General features: G+C 44.3%; 1 protein-coding gene across 4 annotated transcripts in view; it reads left to right on the plus strand.

The window, feature by feature from the left end:
- Nucleotides 1-20,680, plus strand: part of TRIM55 (tripartite motif containing 55) — a 48,160-nt gene that overhangs the window by 26,032 nt on the left and 1,448 nt on the right. Inside the window, exons 8-10 of one of the 4 annotated variants that reach the window (XM_055546114.1) lie at nt 1,125-1,366; nt 2,675-2,956; nt 4,262-4,349. In XM_055546114.1, coding sequence (XP_055402089.1) covers nt 1,125-1,366; nt 2,675-2,956; nt 4,262-4,349 — 612 coding nt within the window. Of the gene's footprint in view, nt 1-1,124; nt 1,367-2,674; nt 2,957-4,261; nt 4,350-4,418; nt 20,679-20,680 lie in introns of those variants that run through there. The other 3 variants (XM_055546112.1, XM_055546111.1, XM_055546113.1) reach the window with 3 other exon arrangements.

Raw genomic sequence — 20,680 nt, forward strand, 5'->3', positions numbered from 1 at the left:
AAAAATAAAACATGGAAGACACTTGGATTTAGATACTGTACCATTAGCACTTTCACTTAAATACTAGAGGACAAGAAAAGTGAGTGAGTCATAGAGTAAGTCACACCTGGAAATAAAACTGAGGCTATGTGATCAGATGTACTCAATGAGTTATAAACACATCCCTCTCATCTGGCCCAGAAATCCCATTCTTGGAAACTGATCTGGATGAGATAGTTGAAAAGAGAAGCTCAGTTAGATGATAGGGCTCCTTGGCTAGACCACTGTAATGCCTTGGATTTATATCAGTGTCCACAGATATAACTTTAGAAGTAAATCTTCAGGATGGATGTTCTTTAAAAATTACTTAATATTGTCTATCATTAATATTGCCTGAGGAAATATTAAAATCAGTGGGTTATAACACTGATACTATGTATAAGATAGGTAGCTGACAACCTACTGTATGCAGGGAACTCAACTCAGCACTCTGTGGTGACCTAAATGGGAAGGAAATCCAAACAAGAGGGGATAGATGTATACTTATGGCTGATTCACTTTGCTGTACAGCAGAAACTAATACAACATTATAAAGCAGCTATACTCCAATAAAAATTAATTTTAAATAAACCACATTGAAGACAGCCCCCCCCCAAAAAAATCAGATCAGTGGGTTTCAAAGAGTCACGGCATTAACTGTGGCAAAAATCATCCTTCACTGAACAAAGGAGGTGAGAAATTAAATAGGACCAGGGTTTTGTGTGTCTTCTGACATAAGGAAGAGATTTGCTTTTCCATTTGACAGAAAGTAAGTGACAGTCCCAGCCCTCCAGGAACTGGCAGATGTGACAGAGCATAATGGATATGGGAACAGGCTCTGGGGGTCAGGCGGATGGTGCACGGTGGTCGAGAGGACCACACTTTGTACTGGGGAGGGGAGCAAGCAGGGTGGTGATGATTGGGACCACTTGCACAGCATCATGTCCACATTTAACTGGAAGTGCAAGCCCTCTGCTGTTGTCGAGTGTCTGATGGAGAGGATTTCCGTAGCCCTGACCTTAATCTGAACTACAAATATTGGCCAGTCATGTTTTTCATGGCTGCAATGGTAATTATAACAATATGAAAACGCATTACCTTATCAGAGGATGAAGACGAAGAAGAAGAGGGAGAAGAGGGAGAAGGAGAAGGTGAAGAAGAGGGAGTAGAAGTGGAAGAGGCGGAAGACGTCCAGACTGAGTCATCAGGGGGAGATCAAAGTCCAGAGAAAGGCTTGGAGCCCTCTCCACCGACCTTGGAACTCCAGGCTGCCCCTGAGGCACCCCCAGTTTCCTCTCCAGACCCTCCTCCAGCCCTGCTACCTGCTGTGGAAGCCCCGGAGACACAGGTAACTCAGTTCTGAGTTCCCTCTTGCAGGACACGCAGGTATGCCTCCTTGCTGAGCAGCTCAAACCATTTATTCTACCTCAAGTAAAGCAAACGCCACGCCAGGCGTTTGTATATGGAGGACACAAGATTTTAGGGCCATCACAGTGTCAGGGAGAAAGTCTTCTAGGGCATTCAGCAGGGTCTTTGTGGTTATAACTGGTTGGCAAGACTTAGTTTCACATAATTTTCCCACCCTCAAATCTGAGGCAATCTATGGCAATTGTGTATGTGTGTGTTAACATGTGAATTCATAGAGAGCTGAGAGCATGACATTGACTCTTAGTATAGATACAGGGTATAGGTTGAGCGATAAAAGTGGTTATATTTTCAGAATTTTGAATTTTCTGTAGGTAATATGAAACTAAATAGAGAAACCATGCTAGTTTATGTCCCTGTTGCTTACCCTGAAACAGAACTATAGCTTTTGGTCAATAGGCAAATAAAGGAAGCTGAGGTTTCCTATGTGTCATTTGATGAGATAATGTGTTGACAGAACTGTTTTTAAAAATTTCTTAGGAAATTAGCTCATCCCAGACACTGTCTGTGGCTGTCCTGTGGCTGACTTTATGTTTTCTAAGATGTCACTGTTTGGTTCTCAAGCATCTGTACTGACTTCACGACACCTTTGACAGTCCCAACCCACTGAGTTTGTGGGCAATGAAGACTTATCAAAAAAAAAAAGTCCTGGTTTCAACATGGATTGGAATTATCAATAGAAACAAAACTGCAAAGAGGGAACTCAGAGATGGAATTATATCTTATGCTCTGTCTCCATAGGAAACTAAGCTAAAAGACTATAATTCCTGGAATCTTGAAATTCTGGGTGTTCCAATTGCACTGAAATCGAAATGGGTATGATAATTAAATGACAGTTGGGTTTGATCATTAGATTTCAATTTGGGGGTTGAGAAAAGAGGTTTTGGGGGACCCACGTATAATATACAAAATTAATTCTGGTCAATAGTTTGCCCTTTCTTCCATTATCTGCTATTTTATAAGCAAACTTTGTTCTAGGCTTCTGCTATCTACCTGACCAAGGCCACAGTCTAGTGAGACAAGCCCAGGAAAGATGAGGGGGCACAAATAGACGCTGAGACAAGAATGCTGGCTGCATTCCTTGGCCTGAGCCCCTGTGGAGGGTGGGCTGAGCTGAAACACGCACTAGATCGGGCCCACACACAGAGAGCTATCCCTTTGCACACCTGAAGGGAACTAAAATCCACTGCTTTTCTCTTTTTTTGCTTTTGAATTTATTCATCCTGTGAAGGGGGAGGTGGTGCCCACTGGCTCCCAGCAGACCACAGAGTCTGAAACTCCAGTCCCAGCAGCAACGGACACTGCGGACCCCTTGCTTTACCCTAGTTGGTATAAAGGCCAGACCCGGAAATCCACCGCCAACCCACCTTCCGCCCCAGGGAGCGGAAGTCTCGTAGGGCCTTCAGGTTCCAAGGATGCTCATGCGCGGAAGGCTGAAGGGGCGGAAGCCGCAGCCAGGGAGAGGGCAGCAGTGAGTGGTAAGGATGCTAGCTCACCTGCAGCTACTTCTCAGGTTAGTGTCAATGAATGCTCTGGGGTCTGAATGCTCCCTGTGCCGCCTGGTCCTGCTGGGATGACAGCAAGGAGGAAGGGCTTCTGAAGGGGCGGACAGAACCTGGGGCCTGGGGGATAAGGGGAAGGACTCATCTGTCCCAAGTTGGCTTGTTTTTCTAAGCCTGACATGAAGTGAAAGAGACACCAATTTGACTTTACTCTGCCCATGCGTGGAGACTTCACACCTGGTTGCCCAGGGGCGGGAGTGCAAGCGGGCCTGGCCCCTAGGCATGCAGGTGAAAGCTGCTTGTCTGCAGTGACTGCCTGGCGTCCCTGGTCCTCCTCTGCACTGGCCACTGGCCCTTGTTGGGCCTTTTCTTCGTCCTCTCTGATCTTCCAAAGACTAATCACTTGCTTCTGTGTCGTTCCCAACAACTAGCAGACACGTTTGAGTCAAGTTCTATGTCGGCTCTGGAAAATAACCTCTGATTCTTGGGTTTTGGTTTTGGGAGCGTGCTGGTGAAGGCTGGACAAAGATAGTGTTGGCTTTATTAAACCAGTGCTTCCTACGCATGTGCTGCTGGGAGCAGAAAAGCACAGACTTCCCTCCTTTGGAATTTTTTAAGGGGTCATTTAATACTTTTTTTTTTTTCTTATCAAAATACAAGTTTGAAGTTCTTCTTCCTAACACTGGGCTAGATGTTTGCATGGCTCAAAGATTCCATAGAAGAAATCTTCTACAATTTCTTCACAAAGAAGAATGTTCATGGTTACTCCATACCCATGAATATTCTTAAATGACGTGTGGGTGTTGCCCAGACAGGGGCTGGCGGAAAAAATATGCTCGAGTTCCGTGCTCCTGGGTTATCAGGTGACTTCAACAACAAACAGCATTTTTTCAAAAATCATAAAATTCTTACTGTTTTAACTATCTGCTCAAGTGAACCTCGATTTCCATGAGGTAATAAATGGAAATGATTTTTGGAAAATTCAAAGATGGACTGCTTTCGTGCCATGTATTTATTTTCACGAATGAAAAATGACAAAAAAGATATGTTTTGTGTGAGGAAATCTTTGAAGTTTGTTTTACGTTGTAAAAAAAAGTGGAGTAGAAAGTTTTCTAAAAGATGGATGGAAAGTTTATTTCTAGAAAGTTTATGGGATTCCTTACATACTTAGTGGACATTGAGTCAGGCAGAAAAACAGTAATACAATAACCCAAGATAGGAGCACAATCGAAATGAAAATGAAAAATCCATCTGAATGAAGATGAAAATATTATTTGTGATAATATCAGTGAAGCTTTCTTCTTGTTTTCTCACAGGAGTTAGGAATCTGCCTAGCACTTTTGGCTTTTCTTATACTTCACTACATCTGGCGTCAGATTCAATGCTTGATTTTTACTTTAATGGGTAGGAAATCTTTTCTTTTCCCTTGACTAACATCTCATGTAGCTCTTCAATAATGTTTCTCTTCTGTAGGCCCAGAGGAATTTCTCCCCCAATTCTGAGGCTCTGCCAATCTAAAAAGACCCAAGTTTCCAAGCACTACTCGTGGCCTCACAGCCCCTTCCTGAAGAGAATCACTCCGTCATCTAATCCTGCATGGAAGGGGATCCTGACTCAGAATGAGACTCATTGGGCAATTATTCAGTAATCCAGTGGGAGTGGACCCTCCATAATAGCCATTGAAAGTGTTAGTCACTCAGTCCTGTCCGACTCTTTGCGACCCCATGGACTGTAGCTCACCAGGCTCCTCTGTCCATGGGATTCTCCAGGCAGAATAGCCATTAGAGGAGGCCATTTTCCAAAGGTGTCCAGAATGCTATGAGTAGTCTGCTCTTAGATGGATGACCAGCTAAGGCCTCATACAGGACTACGCAGGTTTCCATCAGTTCAGTAGCAGCATATCATCTGCCTCACCAGAGAGGTGCCCAGGTGGGCAGGTAACTGCTTTGGTGGGCAGGTGGACCAGGTGACTTCTGGTTCTCTCTGCACCCTCAGAGTCCACAGTGCCTCTCCTAAGAGAGGGGAGCCCAGGCGCAGTCACATAGGGGGCATTTTGGCCAAGTGAGATCTGAATGAATAAGGAGCCAGAGGGCCAATGTTCAGTCTACTGGCTATAACAAATTAGAACCAAAGAAAAGTCATAAAGCCAACAGTATATTATTTTTGGTATGTTGTCTCATAGTCAGGCCTTTTCTTGATGACTGTTAAGGGGTTTAGGGACTAATCATCTTACTCCTTTCATAACCTTTTGAATATTATCAGCTTCATGAATCATATTTAAAGATTTAAACCCCACATACTTTTGAGTAAATGACTCCATGTACCTGAGACCCAGCTCCCTGTGCCTATGGCTCAGAAGTGTTCCAGGGTGACTGGAGCTGAAAGGGCTCAGCTATTTCTGGCTCGCTGACTTTTCCGGGTTGACACTGACTCTCTTGGAAGTTCCCCTCATAGCTCCTTTCTGCCTCATTAGCTGTCTACTCAGCGATGGCAGTAGGCTCCCCATGGGTCCCTGTCATGTCTATAACTGGGTGTGAGTGGCACCTTCCCCAGTGTCTAATAGTCAGCCATAACCTGTGTATTCTAGAATGTTCTGAGTGTCTTGGTCAGCTCAAGGGCATAACTCCTCCTGTCATTTGTGATGAACAACAGGGGGAAGAAGTTATCGGCCATGGGCTCAGTGGGGCAAATGGGGAGGGAGAGAATAGTCTGTGCATAATTGGAATATGCTGAATAATTGTGGATCTGAATAATTGTCTGAAGAGTTAAGTTTATATTCTGAGAGTTCAGGTTTGGGACTTTGTTGCCATATGTCCTTGTAATGCTTCTCTGAGGCTGTGGGGGGAAGTCATGCTTCTTGTCTGCTGTCCATTGGAGCCCATGTCATGGATGCTGTCATTCACATGCCTGTCGTGAGGGTGAGGCAGGGGGGTGGGGTTGTGGGTGGAGGGTATGGTGAATTGACTTTCACTACTGCCAAGAACCTTGGGTAGTTCTTGGTGTTTGAGAAAGAGCCTTTTACTTAGAGAAGGACACCTGTTTATGATGGAGGACCACTCTTTGATCCCTGCCTGAAAGGAGGTATGGACAGATTAATAGAGACCTCACCATAGCATCAGATTCCCCATCCCTCTGAAGGTTTTGCAAGCCTGATTCACCTTCACTGCCTCAGAACTCAACTCACTAGATATTTGTCCAATGCAATTTCCTTATTAAAACTAAACTTAAAGGTATAGAAGTTGGCAGAATTTAGATAAAGGTATATAAATTGGTATATTTAAACGGGCTCTATATAAGGTGGTTACAGCTCTTATTTAATTATATTGTGGGATAAACAAGGCTTCCTTGGTGGCTCAGAGGGTAAAGAATCTGCCTGCAATGCAGGAGACCCAGGTTCGATCCCTGGGTCGGGAAGTTCCCCTGGAGTAGGAAATGGCAACGCGCTCCAGTATTCTTGCCTGGAAAATTGCCTGGACAGAGGAGCCTGGCAGGCTACAGTCCATGGGGTCACAAAGAGTCGGATATGACTGAGTGACCAGGCATGCAATGCAAGGTTAGCTTGTTAGAATTTCACACTTGGTTAGTCTTTCCGTGAACATTTAGGACGTGACACGCAGGTTCTCCTTGATTCACTGGTGGTCTTACCTCTCTTAACCCATCCTGGGAAATGAGGTGGCCTTAGAATGACAGAAGCATCTCAGGCTCACTTGCTAATCTGTAAACTCACTTGAGCCCCATCAGCAGAACCATAATCCATTTAAGAAGAAAGATGTTTCCTGATGCTTGCCTCGGGGCCATTCACACAGTGAAAACTACCCTGTTCTTGCTGTCTGTGATTTCTGATGCCATAGCATGTACATTCTCTCTTCACCTAATGACATGGGAAGATTATGTGTTAGAAACTGGTGATGGCAGAAACCAGACGCTGGCTCTCTGCATGGGTGGTGACCCGGGATTCTGCTCTTTGTTAGATCAGAGGCACACTGTTGCCTTCTCCACCTTGGTTCTCCAAGAAAACTAACTGCTCAGCAAGGTTTGAATTCAGGCCTGTGTCACACTGTGCAAAGGTCCTATACATTAGCTGGTCTTCAGCTGCAAAAAACCCTTAAAGTTCCCACCCTTTTAGACCCTGCCTGTTGTACACTCAGTCAACACAAAGAGTTTGGTGGCAATTATATCTGATCTACTTCCTGTGTTAATTTTTAAATATTTTTTTAAGAAACTGCACCATGCCCCAGTCAACCTCAGAAGACAGGGCAATAATAAGTGGGGAGTGCACTGTGATCAGATGGCTGCGCTTGAAAAGCAGCTTCTGTGAGCCTCATCTCCAGGGAGACTTCCTGGTCCACTCTGCTTCCTCCATTGTCCTCCTCTTCCTACACTGCTTATATGCTAACTACACCTGAGGGTTAGCACAGGTTCCACCCCCACACCCACCAGGACAACTGGGTTTTACATTGGGAATGTGTGGCAATTAGATTTTCCCAGAAGCAGGAGCAGCAGCAATGAAAGCCCCTCCACATTCCCCTTCGCCCTTCCCAGTGAGGCTTAGTGACTGGTTGGAGAAATTTGTCCAAACCACTTGATGGGAACAGGGATGTCCAGAGAAATGTCTCCCTGCTCGGTAGATTAACTTGGCAGCTGCTCTGGCTGACACTCGAGCTGGACCCCGGCAGCTGCCGCAGGGTCAGAGGACCCCAGCCCCACTGCCACCATACACACACACACACACACACGCACACGTACACACACACACACGCATTCAGAGAGCCAGCTGCTGTGAAGATGGGGTTTTTGACATTAAAATCTCTGCCATTTCTGCCTCTGTAAAGAACCACAGCTCACATATTTCACCAGAGCACGAAGCTGTAGTTGTCAGGGACCCTGAAAGCTTTTACCATATCATAGCTATTTGTAGTTGCAAGATTAGAACATCCACTTTCCACCGCGCATTCCTCAAGTCTGAAAATAGACGAGCAAGTTGGGTAGAAACTGTGCTATGGCCTGGGGCTTAGGAAAGATCTGTGAAATCAAGAGGAAGGACTTCAGTTCAGTCGCAACTCTGGGCACTTAATTTTTTTGAGCCTCAGTTTTCTCATGAAGAAAATGAAACAACTACTTGATGAAAGGATTCATCTATTTGCACAACATTAGAGAGTGAAAAATCTGGTACTAAGAATCTTGTCAATTGTTTCAGGATGTTTTCATTGGGAGGGTTATGAACTTAGGCCTGACAAATCATTCTGGCAACTGTAATAATAGATTTAGATAGCCCACTGCATTTCCCCAAATGTATTTCTTGCCTTGAAGCTATTACACAAATCCCTAATTCCCAGACTGTCTCCACATCTCCTGGACACCAATTTGGCTGAATGTTTACACAGCTGTTATTACCCTTTCTGATTCCATAAACCGCATAAAATCCAGGTCTGAAGTCTACCTACTGGTGCTTAGACCTCATTGCCCAGTAGAACAAAGGACTTAGAATGTACACAGTAAATGTAGTCATAGAAGATTAAATGAATGAAGAGATGAAAAATAGTGTGATTTTTAAAAATTTACCTATTTTGATTGTAAGGTTCAGTAGGTTTTGACAGGTATGTAGCATTGTGTGGCTACAGGCCACAGTGAAGCTATAGAGTATCTCTATCCTCATGTGCCTTTGCGGGTAATCTCCTTCTGGCATCCCAGCTGCTATTTTGCTGGTTGTTATAGTTTCACCAGTTCTAGAAGATCATATAGGTGAAAACATCCAATATATAGGCTTTTGTGACTGGTTTTCTCACTTGGCATATCATTCTTGAGTCATCCATTTGGTTACATGTATCAGTAGCTCATTTCTTTATATTCCCGAGTAGTATTCCATTGTATGGAGGTTTTCCAGATTTCTTTTTTAATTGGAGGATAATTGCTTTACAGTGTTGCCTTGTTTCTGCCATACGACATGAATCAGCCGTAATTACGATTTTCCAGATTTCTTTCTGTTTGATTTTTGGTTTGATTTCATTGTGGAGAGAGAATATTGTCTATATGCTTCCAGATCTTTAAAATGTACTAAGCTAACTTGGTGAATGTTACATGTGCAGTTGAAAACCGTGTATTTTCTGTTGTTGCTGGTGGAATGTTCTATGAATGTCCATCAGGTCAGTGAGTGTTGTTCAGGTTCATTATATCCTCACTGATTTCCTGTGTACTTGTTTTATCAATTGCTGCTGCTGCTGAGTTGCTTCAGTCATGTCCGACTCTGTGCGACCCCATAGATGGCAGCCCACCAGGCTCCGCCGTCCCTGGGCTTCTCCAGGCAAGAACACTGGAGTGGGTTGCTATTGCCTTCTCCAATGCATGAAAGGAAAAAGTGAAAGTGAAGTCACTCAGTCATGTCCAACTCGTAGCAACCCCATGGACTGCAGCCTACCAGGCTCCTCCGTCCATGGGATTTTCCAGGCAAGAGTACTGGAGTGGGGTGCCATTGCCTTCTCTGTTATCAACTGCTAAAAGAGGAATTTTGAGAGATCTGACTATAATTGTGGATTTGTCTATTTATCTTTGCAGTTCTATCAGTTTTGCCTTATGTGTTTTGAAACTCTGTTTAGGTACCTAAATTAGCATTGTTATATTTTCTCGAACAGTTTATCCCAAGGAAAGTGTTAAAAAAATAACTCTCTGTGTCTGCCTGTTTGAATGGGTTCACATATACTGTTCTTTAAGGTAGGGTAGAAAAGTTAGAGGGCAGATGCGGGTAGCCTGGAGGACAAAGCTTCACCTGTTCTAAACAGCTGGCCACAGGAAGACTCACAGCCTTAATCCAGCACACCTGTCTCCCCTTCCTCCCACAGCCACCAACAAGGCCTAGCAAAGCAAGGTCTTGACAGCTGAGGTGCCTGATGCTTTTAAGTGACTAGGCTCAACTTTACAATCTGATGATTAAGGTCTTTGGGGCCCTATTTTTAGTGTAGATGTAAATTGCTTTATGAGCTAAGATGTCTGTACATTTTAATGACATGATTCTGTCCCAGTTCACTCCTTGTGCTGTCTACACCAGTTTCCACAGGACTGCAGAGGCCCCCCCCCCCCCCCCCCCCGGTTTGGACCAGGGCCTTCCAACCCTGGGTTTATCCTCTTGGCTGACAAGGTTCCCCACCCAAAGACACAAGAAGGTGCAGATGGTCCTTCCTCCTGTCCTGAGGATTGCCAGATGCTTCCAATAGAATATATCATGATTTCAGAGACAGAGCATCGGGTACAATGTGGATGACCCACACCTTTGGATTCTCTACCCTAAAACAGCAGAAGCAGTGTGTGGAGGGCAAGTCCAGTGCAGGAAGTGTCTCCAAGGAAAACCAGCCCATGGCCATCTTAGTTCCCAGCCCACGTTCCATAAATGTTGTCCTTGGAGGTTATAAAGGTGCTCCTCCAGGGAAAAATAAAAAACATTTCTTAGAAGAAGGAAGGAAAGAAGAAAGAAAGAAAGTAAAGAAGGCAGAAAGGAAGGGGGGAAAGAAAGATACATGGTACTAGCCAAGATTCTCTTCTCTTCTTGAAGCCCAGGGTTTATTTCCTAGACTCTCAAAAACCAATACATGTGTCCCCAGACCTGAGATCTTATCAAATTTCCATACCTAAGATTTAATCTCCTTGAAAATATCCATATTTTCTTAAACTGGGATGAACAGTAGCCAGTGTTCCAAAGAAAAGCAGGTATGTGGAGCCCTGGGTCCCCACAACATATCACATGCAAAAAGATAAAATAATTTTCATGCAAATAACCTTTGAGACCAAATCATTCAGTCCAATTTTAAGGGTAAATATCAAGTCCACCTGCCACTAGGGACTTGGTGGTGAGCGATGCCTGAGGCAAAAGCTTCTATCCTGCGTGAGATTAATTTCACAAGGTATCAGAGAATGTTTAAAAAAATAAAGCAGTAGACCAAGAATATGATTTCCCATGAGTTTCACTACAGGTCCCTTGTTCTTTGAAATGATCTATTTAATTTTCCAAAACAAACTGAAATGAATGAAAATTTAACTATGTTCTCTAAATTTAATTGAGGGATTCAGGGTGTCAAATTATTTTCAAACAGAAATCTCTACTGAGAGCCTGCTTGTGTTATACAAATTAGGAGATTCAAGCTTATGAATCAAATTACTTTTAAGCCAGGCACCCTGACTATGCTGGAATTTCACTTGGTACAAATAGAGAAAAAATGATCAGCACTCAGGCCTACGTTTACTGCATAATATTATCCAGGACTTAATAGTCCTGGAAGTTATAAGAAGTTCTGATAATGAAATGCAAGCATTTTTACATAGAAAAAGTTTTGGAGAGAGGAAGGATTTTATTTAAAGAAGTAAGTTTTTAATGAGATTATTTATTATTGCTTTTTCATTTGTATCCTGCAGCTGCAGTTTTCTCTTTTTTTTTCCCCCTGGTGGGAAAGTGATATCCTAGTAAGTGTCAATTTGGGAGCTTTTCTAGAAGGGGCTTCCCTGGTGACTTAGACAGTAAAGAATCTGCCTCCAATGCGGGAGACCTGGGATCAGTCCTTGAGTCGGGAAGATCTCCTGGAGAAGGGAATAGCTACTGACTCCAGTATTCTTGCCTGGAGGATCTCATGAACACAGTAGTCTGATGGGCTACAGTCCATGGGGCCGCAAAGAGTGAGACATGACTGAGGCACTAACACTGGAAGAGAAAAGAACAAATCTGTACTAAAACTGTAGGCTGCATTTCTCAAGATCAAATCGCTTCCTTCCTAAAAGTCACTTTAATAGGAAGCTGAAATGGATGTATCTGTTTTAAAGAGGGAAATGTAAATTATGTGTGAGCAGTGTAATGAATGAAGAAGGCAATGGCACCCCACTCCAGTACTCTTGCCTGGAAAATCCCATGGGCGGAGGAGCCTGGTAGGCTGCAGTCCATGGGGTTGCTACAAGTCAGACACGACTGAGTGACTTCACTTTCATTTTTTCCTTTCATGCATTGGAGAAGGAAATGGCAACCCACTCCAGTGTTCTTGCCTGGAGAATCCCAGGGACGGGGGAGCCTGGTGGGCTGCCGTCTATGGGGTCGCACAGAGTCGGACACGACTGAAGCGACTTAGCAGCAGCAGCAGCAGCAGTGTAATGAATTCACTTCCCCTGGCAACATGTGCCTGCAGTCCTACAATTCCATGAAAACAGTAACATAGGCACCAGGGAGAGCTTTCTGGGGGAGTTGTCATGACAAAGCTACTTGAGTTTTACTTCTGCAGTTTTTTTAATGTTTGTCATCCTGATTTAACCTAAGGCCCTTATTAGTGCTGTACACCCTGTGGATTTTTCTCCCTTTATTTATGCATCTCAGTGATTTCCATGAAATGCCTTTTCCCCACTAGAACCCACAAAGCAAAGAACAAATCCAGCACTGTTCATCTGAAAACCAGTGCCGTGTGGCAGAGGCTATAACTAACGTGCACGTTGCTCTATCCTGTGCAAGGTCTTTCACAGAGATTCTCTCATTTAAACCTCATGACAACCCTGCACAGAAGGAATTTTTTAACTTCCTCATTTTTAAAACTTGATATTGTTATTGTTATTTTTTCATAAAATTAGTTTTATTGAAGTGATTTACAGTGGTGGTAACGTCTGCTGTACAGCAAAGTGATTTAGTTATTATAAAACGTCCTCATTTTTAAGTAGAGGATCGCAGAGGATGAGTGACTTGTTCCAAATTATGGAGCAGCTGGGAGCCTGGTGCCCAGTGACCCCTTGTCCACCACCACGGAGTGTGTGCCTGCACTAGAATGGAGGTCACACCCACATCTAGGGAAAGTGGGTGAATCCCCACTTTATCAGGGTTGATATGATTGAAGATATAACAGTGTGACCGAGGGTTCTCTGCATTGACTCACCCCTGGTGACACATTGGCACAGAGAGGTCAGTTCTAGGTTTCCACCCCCTGCGAGAAAGCACCAGTCCTTCATTTGCTGACCCCGCCCCCCAGCCCTGTCTCTGACTTGTGGGGGTGGAGTCAGCCTGTCTCACATGCTCAGCAGCTCTGGCTGCCTCTTTTCCCTTTGGGGTTCTGATCTCAGCACTTTAGAGTTATTCTGAGCCAGTTCCTCAACCATCCTGTTTTCTCCTCCATGAACTGGGCATAACAATACCATCGACCTCCCGTGGCTCTGCTCTTGAGGAAAACCTATTGTTTCCCTCACACAAGGCAAAGAAGTCCTATCAGTGAGGATTTGATAATCTAATTAGCATCCTTTGTAATAAAGCTCTCCTTTCAGAAAGGCTGAGAACACGCACCCACACTCTGCTGGACACATAATGGCGGGTCCATGCCTGAGAAGAAGGCTGGCTGATAATGTCTGCAAAACTGTGACATCAACATTTTCACTTCTCCTTCCTGCCCCCCAGCCCAACTCCTTCTATTCCTAGAGGCCGTACAAAGTCAGTACACCAGACGTCTTCTTCCAGGTTAAGAAAAAGGAGTGAATTTAATTTCTTCTTGTTTCGTAGGCCTGGTTTCTGATCTTCCCTAACTGAGCAAAAGGGAGGCAGCTACAGGGGGTGAAGCCCCCAGATCAGCTCCATCCATCCCCTCCATCCCTCAGTGCTCACAGCTGTAAATTCTCCTAAGGGGGAAAATGCCCTCTAGTGAATGTTTTCCTTCCACGGCTCCTTGTGTTGAGGGGAGGGTGTCTTCTTCACCCTTCCTCAAGCATCCACTGAGAATATGCTGTATTTTCACAGCTCTGTGCTGCAGTCCTGACATACCTCAGTTGCTCTGCCACTGAGCAGTACAGACTGTATCCCTGTGGTGGAAATGCCCAGGATAGACCTACCCAACCGAGTTTCCGGGGCTCAGGCTCTTGGCTGTGAGTCACAGACCAGGCCCCAAGCACTGCCCAGGCCTTGATGACTGGCCCAGGCTCTTGGCTCTCCTGGAATCCATGATGCTTAAGCTATCCAAGGCCCGAGGTTCAGGAATGCTGAGTAGGGAGCAGCCAGTGCTTGGGTTTAGTCTTTCTGAATAAACATTCTGATCCTGCCCTCAGCATTCCCCCTTACACCTGTTTCCAGCATCTGACACTGACTCTCTGACTCAGCCCAGCAGGTGCAGGACAGACCCTGGTGGTCACCCACCCAGCAGCCTCCAGTCGAGCCTTACCCTTCCCACCCTCATTCTTTTAAGGCAAATGGCTTTCACTGTAGAAGGCCAAAGCTTCCTTTGGATTGGCCCAGAAAGACTGGCTTTTAACATGCAGTGGTAACCAGACCCTTCCGTCAGGTAGAATCTGTGATTGCCATTCGAAGTGGCAGAGTGGAGGGGGTGGTCCAAGGGTGGGGTCTGGACACAGTTTCCTCGCTGCCAACCCCCCTCCCCTTCCTGGCCAGGCATGTGACTGACATACATACAGCAGCCAGCCCGCAGGGTTAGGCAGGACAATTTCTAGGTAAAGTGGTAAATGGCAGGACTGGACCTGAAGCTGTCAGCATCCATTAATCTCTTGGTTGCAATTCAATTTATCTGATCAGTTAGTATCACTTGGATATGCCTGAGGGAATGGAACCCAGGACAGGTACAAGGTAACGGATCAGAATCGTGGGTGCTACAAAAGCTGGCCATTTGGAGAAGGGCCAAGGCTGGTACCTTACAGAGGCCCTGGGAAGCTGAGAGGCAGCCCGAGGGCACTGGTCGCTCGTCACGTGACCTGGCACAGCTCACTCTTTTATTTTAGGCCAGCAAAAAGTAATTCCTCTTATAAACATGGCTACCCTGACTTATGCCAGCGTAAATATCAGGAAAGCATCTGTTTGGTTTTGTTCAATCAAGTGGGCCAAGCTGCCTGTAGGTAAAGGCACTCATGCTCAGTCACTAAGTCATGTCTATCTTTTCTGTGACCCCATGGACTGTAGCCCACCAGGCTCCTCTGTCCATGGGATTTCTCAGGCAAGAATACTGGATGGATTGCCATTGGCTTCTCCTGGGGATCTTCCCAACCCAGGCATCGAATCTGCATCTCCTGCATTGGCAGACAGATTCTTTACCACTGAACCACCTGGGAAGCCCAGTATCACTAAGTAAATTCCCACTATTATGCAACAAATCTCCAGAACTTCTTCACTTGCAAAACTGAAACTCTACACTTATTAAACAACATCTTTCCATTGGTGCAGCCCTCGGCAAGCACCATTCTACTTTCTGTTTGTATGAATTTGATGACTCTAGATAGTGGGATGGTACTGTATCTTTTAGTGACTTGCTTATTTCACTTAGCATAACATCCTCAAGGTTCACCCCTGTTGCAGCAGGTGTCAGAATTTCCTTTAAGATTGAGTAGTGTTGGAGAAGACTCTTGAGAGTCCCTTGGACTGCAAGGAGATCAAAACAGTCAATCCTAAAGGAAATCAACCCTGAATATTCATTGGAAGGCCTGATGCTGAAGCGCCAGTACTTTGGTCACCTGATGCAAAGAACCAACTCATTGGAAAAGACCCTGATTCTGGGAAAGATTGAGGGCAGGAGGAGGAGGAGGCGACAGAGGATGAGATGGTTGGATACATCACCGACTCAATGGACATGAGTTTGAGCAAGCTCCGGAAGATGATGAAGGACAGGGAAGCCTGGCACGCTGCAGTCTGTGGGGTTGCAAAGAGTCAGACACGACTGAGAGACTGAACAACAACAACACTATCCCGTTCTATGTATATGCCACATTTTGTTTATTTACCCATTGATGGACACTCAAGTTGCTTCCTCTTAGATGTTCTGATAATGCCACTGTAAACATAAGTGTACAAATATCTGTGTGAGTTCTTGCCTTCAGATCTTTGGGGTATATACCCAAACATGGAATTGCTGGATTGTATAGCAATTCCATGTTCAAATTGTGAGGAACTGCGATGCTCTGTTATACCATTTTACATTCCCACCAACAGTGACAAGAGATTCTTTTTCTCCATGTTCTTGCACCTGATTCTTGACGTCTGCAACTAATTAAAATCTTTTTCAAAGTACCATGCACAGTTCAGGCCAAGCCAACACTGGCCATAGTGTGGAACTGTCCTGTACTCAGGGACAGATTGGCCACAAGCCTCTGGCAGAATGCATGCTCCTCAATCTCCATCAGCAAGAAATGGTGCTAGATGATAACATGAGAAGGATGCTGCCCACACATCACTCAGCCCTGAGTAAAAGCACCTCTCATGACCCTCCCCTTCTGTGCAGGGAAAAGACACTCTAGTACCATAATCTGACATTGCATTCATTCCCTTTTAATGGACATTTGATAGCAGCAGCAATGAAATCAAAGGCAAATAAAAGGTTTTATGTTTCTGACTGAGTCTGCTTCATGAATACCCAGAATTTCTGGTCAAGTTCATCTGAGAAAAATAGTCTTTCCTTTGAGCAAAGGTGTGTCACCCCCTTCTGCTGGTCTCCTGTGGATCTTGAGTGAACTGGTCTCATAGTTGAGATGGCAAAGTCTGCCTCCCTATTCTATCTCCTGGTTTTATTTTATTACTAAAACTCACACTTCTTAACTTATCTGAAGCCCTGTGCTGACAGAGCAGTGTTAAATGATGGTTGTAGGTTTGTTCATTTGTTACCTGAGGAAAATGTGTGAAATTTAGAAATAATATGGGATGAACAATCCTTTCTTCCCTTTGTCATGCACCTTGGACCAAACTCCAACTCAGAACAAACTCAAAAGCAGGTAGAGAAGATCAGTGCTTATCATTCAGTGTCCTTTGTTCAGATTCATGGGGCATCAGTATTCCTAAGAAATAGCACTTCCTGTGATGAAGGAGAGCCAGCATTTGGAAAACTATTTAAAAGAATGCATATATAAAATTCTCTTGGGGAAGGCTGTAGGGAAAATGTCTGCTTATGATTGAATGCGTGCATGTGTGCTCAGTCATGTCCAACTCTCTGTGACTCCATGGACTGTAGCCTGCCAGGCCCTTCTGTCCATGGGATTTTTCCAGGCAAGAATATTGGCGTGGGTTGCGGTGCCCTCCTCCAGGAGATCTTCCCAACACAGGGATCAAACCTGTGTCTCTTCCATCTCCTGCATTGGCACACAGGTTCTTTTACCACTGGCGTCACCCGGGAAGAACCTCTGATTGAATAGACTGTGCTTATAGAAAGATTTCTAAAATTTTAACTCATTCTTCCTTTATGAGAGAGCCATATTTAAAGTCAGGCCACATGGAGATACACTGGACTGGGTGATGGATAGTCATGATTACAACATGCTAAAAGAATTGAAACATACATGATGTCCAGTTCTGAAAAGATGAACATCCCCAATACAACTGTCTTTCTTTACTGAGGGTCCTGGTTGTTGTATATCGTTCCTCACAAATAGTCCCCAGGTGATTCTGCCTGGCAGAGGAGCCTCTTCACTAATATGAGAAAGAAGAAAGGAAGGAAGGAAGGAAATGGACATTTATGAAGCACTTAATATAAGTAAGTCACATACAAGTGCTTTGCTGCTGCTAAGTCACTTCAGTCGTGTCCGACTCTGTGTGACCCCATAGACAGCAGCCCACCAGGCTCCCCCGTCCCTGGGATTCTCCAGGCAAGAACACTGGAGTGGGTTGCCATTTCCTTCTCCAATGCATGAAAGTGAAAAGTGAAAGGGAAGTCGCTCTTAGCGAGTCCAACTCTTAGTGACCCCATGGACTGCAGCCTACCAGGCTCCTCCATCCGTGGGATTTTCTAGGCAAGAGTACTGGAGTGGGTTGCCATTGCCTTCTCCGGCAGGTGCTTTAGGTACATTATTTACTCAGTCCTTATGACAGCCATGTGGGATAGGGTGCATGCGTGCCAAGTCACTTCAGTCATGTCCAACTCTTTGTGATGTATGGACCGTGGCCTGCCAGGCTCCTCTGTCCATGGGGATTCTCCAAGCAAGAATACTGGAGCAGGTTGCCATGCCCTCCTCTAGGGGATTTCCTGACCCAGGGATTGAACCCATGTCTCTTATGTCTCCTGCATTTGCAGGCAGGTTATAGGGTGTCATCTCTGTTTTACAGAAGAGAAGAAAAAAGGCTCAGAGAGGTTAAGTGTCTTGCCTGAGTCATACTGCTAATAAATTGTTATTCTGGGATTCGAAACCAGGCTCAGCCTCTTTGCATAAAACTTCCTTGCTGAGATGGTTGGGGATCCTCAAGTTCACATAAATAAGACCAAGGAGACAGTGTAGTCACCTACAGATACTCAGAATAATCTCTGCTCTTGGCCCCCGCTCTGGCACCAGCCTTTCTTCTCTGAAAGATAGCATTTATCCATATTGTTAGAAGGAAAAATCTAATAACTGACTGAAATGTGAGGATGTTAAAGCAGCAAACCCAAACTATTTGATACTAAGTTTTGAAGGCTGTAGGCTATTAACTGCCAAAACATTTTAAATGGAAGATAGGTTTTCCATTGGGCTTCCCAGGTAGCTCAAATGGTAAAGAATCTGCCTGCAATGCAGGAGACCTGGGTTCAGATCAGGTGTGAACCTGCCTGGTTCAATCCATGGGTCAGGAAGATCCCCTGGAGAAGGACATGGCAACCCACTCCAGTATTCTTGCCTGGGAAATTCCATGGACAGAGGAGCCTGGTGGACTGAAGTCCACGGGATTGCAGAGTTGGACACGACTAACACACAGATTTTAATCTTGAATATAAAAAAGCACAGAAATACAAATTCCAAAAGCCATCCGAATAGCTTGCACACCTCCAGCAGCGTCACAAAGATTCTACCCCACACAGACTATACCTTACGCAACTAGTTTCACCCTTTAGATATTTCAGGAAAACTGTCACAGAAGTTTCCTTAGATTAGAAGTTGTCTTCAAAAAAAGAGGCTACACAGTGAAGCCTAATGGTCTGCTCATCTATGTAGAATTCACTGTTTGCTCATACAAAATGGCTAGGAAAAAAGTGCTTTCTTTACATATCAATGATATGCTCAGATCACTTGGGTTTTTTGTTAGGATTCATGAGAGTAAGGTGACTGATGGGGACGAGAAGAGTTTGGTGTGCATAAACAAGCTCTGTCAGTTCAGTGGCTCAGTTGTGTCTGACTCTTTTCGACCCCATGGACTGCAGCACACCAGGCCTCCCTGTCCATCACCAACTCCTGGAGTTTACTCAAACTCATGTCCATCGCATCGGCAATGCCATCCAACCATCTCATCCTCTGTTGTCCCCTCCTCCTCCTGCCCTCAATCTTTCCCAGCATCAGGGTCTTTTCCAATGAGTCAGTTCTTCGCATCAGGTGGCCAAAGTATTGGAGTTTCAGCTTCCGTATCAGTCCTTCCAGTGAATATTCAGGACTGATTTCCTTTAGGATTGACTGGTTGGATCTCCTTGCAGTCCACAGTTCAAAAGCAGCAATTCTTCGGCGCTCAGCGTTCTTTATAGTCCAACTCTGACATCCATATATGACTACTGGAAAAACCATAGCTTTGACTAGATGGACCTCTGTCAAGATGATGTTTATTCCACCTTAACTTCAAGGACATTCAGGTAGCTAGCCTGTTACCAACAGAATCTAATAACAGCCTTTTTATAAAGAAGCCCAGTCACACTTGATGTCTCAGCTATTCCTTTATAGAAAACTACCTGCTTCAGTTTTATTCTAATAAAAATAATATGATTCCATGGCTAATATGATTTCATGGCCCCTCTTAACTTTTTATCAGGGAGTAACATGGCAGGGGGAAGGGTAATCCTAAGGCCATAAGGTGGGATAATTTTACTGAACTTGAAACATTACCCCCAAATACATACTTAGGGCGAAATCGGGTCAAGTGTAGGACAAGCGCTCATTTTTCACTTGAAACTGTTTTGAGTGGCAACAAAACTACACACTCACTGAAGTCCTGCTTTGCCTGTGCCGGGTGTTGTCCAATCATATAGCAGCTTCAAAAAATCACCCTGGGCGTCTGGGTTGAATGCATGTGCCTACTTCATTGCTTTGGTATCAGCAGCCTTCTAATCTCACAGGATAACTTTACCAGTGAAGTCATCAGAATATGTTAGTCTATGTTTGGTGTTTCTCCTAGGAAGAACTGTGTGTGTCATACCTTCCATGTAAGGAGTTTGTGTTTTTACAACACATTGCATTTCAGCAAAACTTCTTTATGAGTGTCCCTGATTCTACTAAACTGTTATTTTTTAAACTCAAAGCATCATAAATACATTTCACTTTCAAGATTAGATTCAAAATCATAACTTAGGATTTGTCTGGTATCTATAAAAGATACCTCACTAGAAATGTTTATGTTACTAGATTTTATTGCCTAGAGAAATGAATCATTTCTCAAAACCTACAGTTTTGCAAATTTTGCTTATATATTTTTCACATGCTTTTAGAAATTCTTAATTTAGCAGTGGAGAGATTATGTCATGTGATGTAGCAAAGTCATTTAGGATTTTATCTTAGACTTTTCTAAATCCAAACTCCTGTTAGTTTTAATGTGATTTTCATCTCAGTAAATGATATACAGGTTGACTTAAAAAAAAGTAGAATAGCCTATACTCTTTCCCTAGAACTTTCCTCCACTGCATGCATACTTTTATCCCTGCGTGTGAAATCCTTTCATGGCTCTTGGCCACAGCCAAGATAACCTGAGCTTGCTCTCCATCCCTAATAATAATTATGTCCTGTATAATTATTATTACCTTTTCTCCTCGGCAGAAGAGTGACTGGACCAACTTGGAAAGGACTGGCCTCTTTTGCCTCTGACG

This window comes from Bubalus kerabau, chromosome 14, assembly GCF_029407905.1.
Source record: "Bubalus kerabau isolate K-KA32 ecotype Philippines breed swamp buffalo chromosome 14, PCC_UOA_SB_1v2, whole genome shotgun sequence".
Classification (NCBI taxonomy): Eukaryota; Metazoa; Chordata; class Mammalia; order Artiodactyla; family Bovidae; genus Bubalus; species Bubalus kerabau.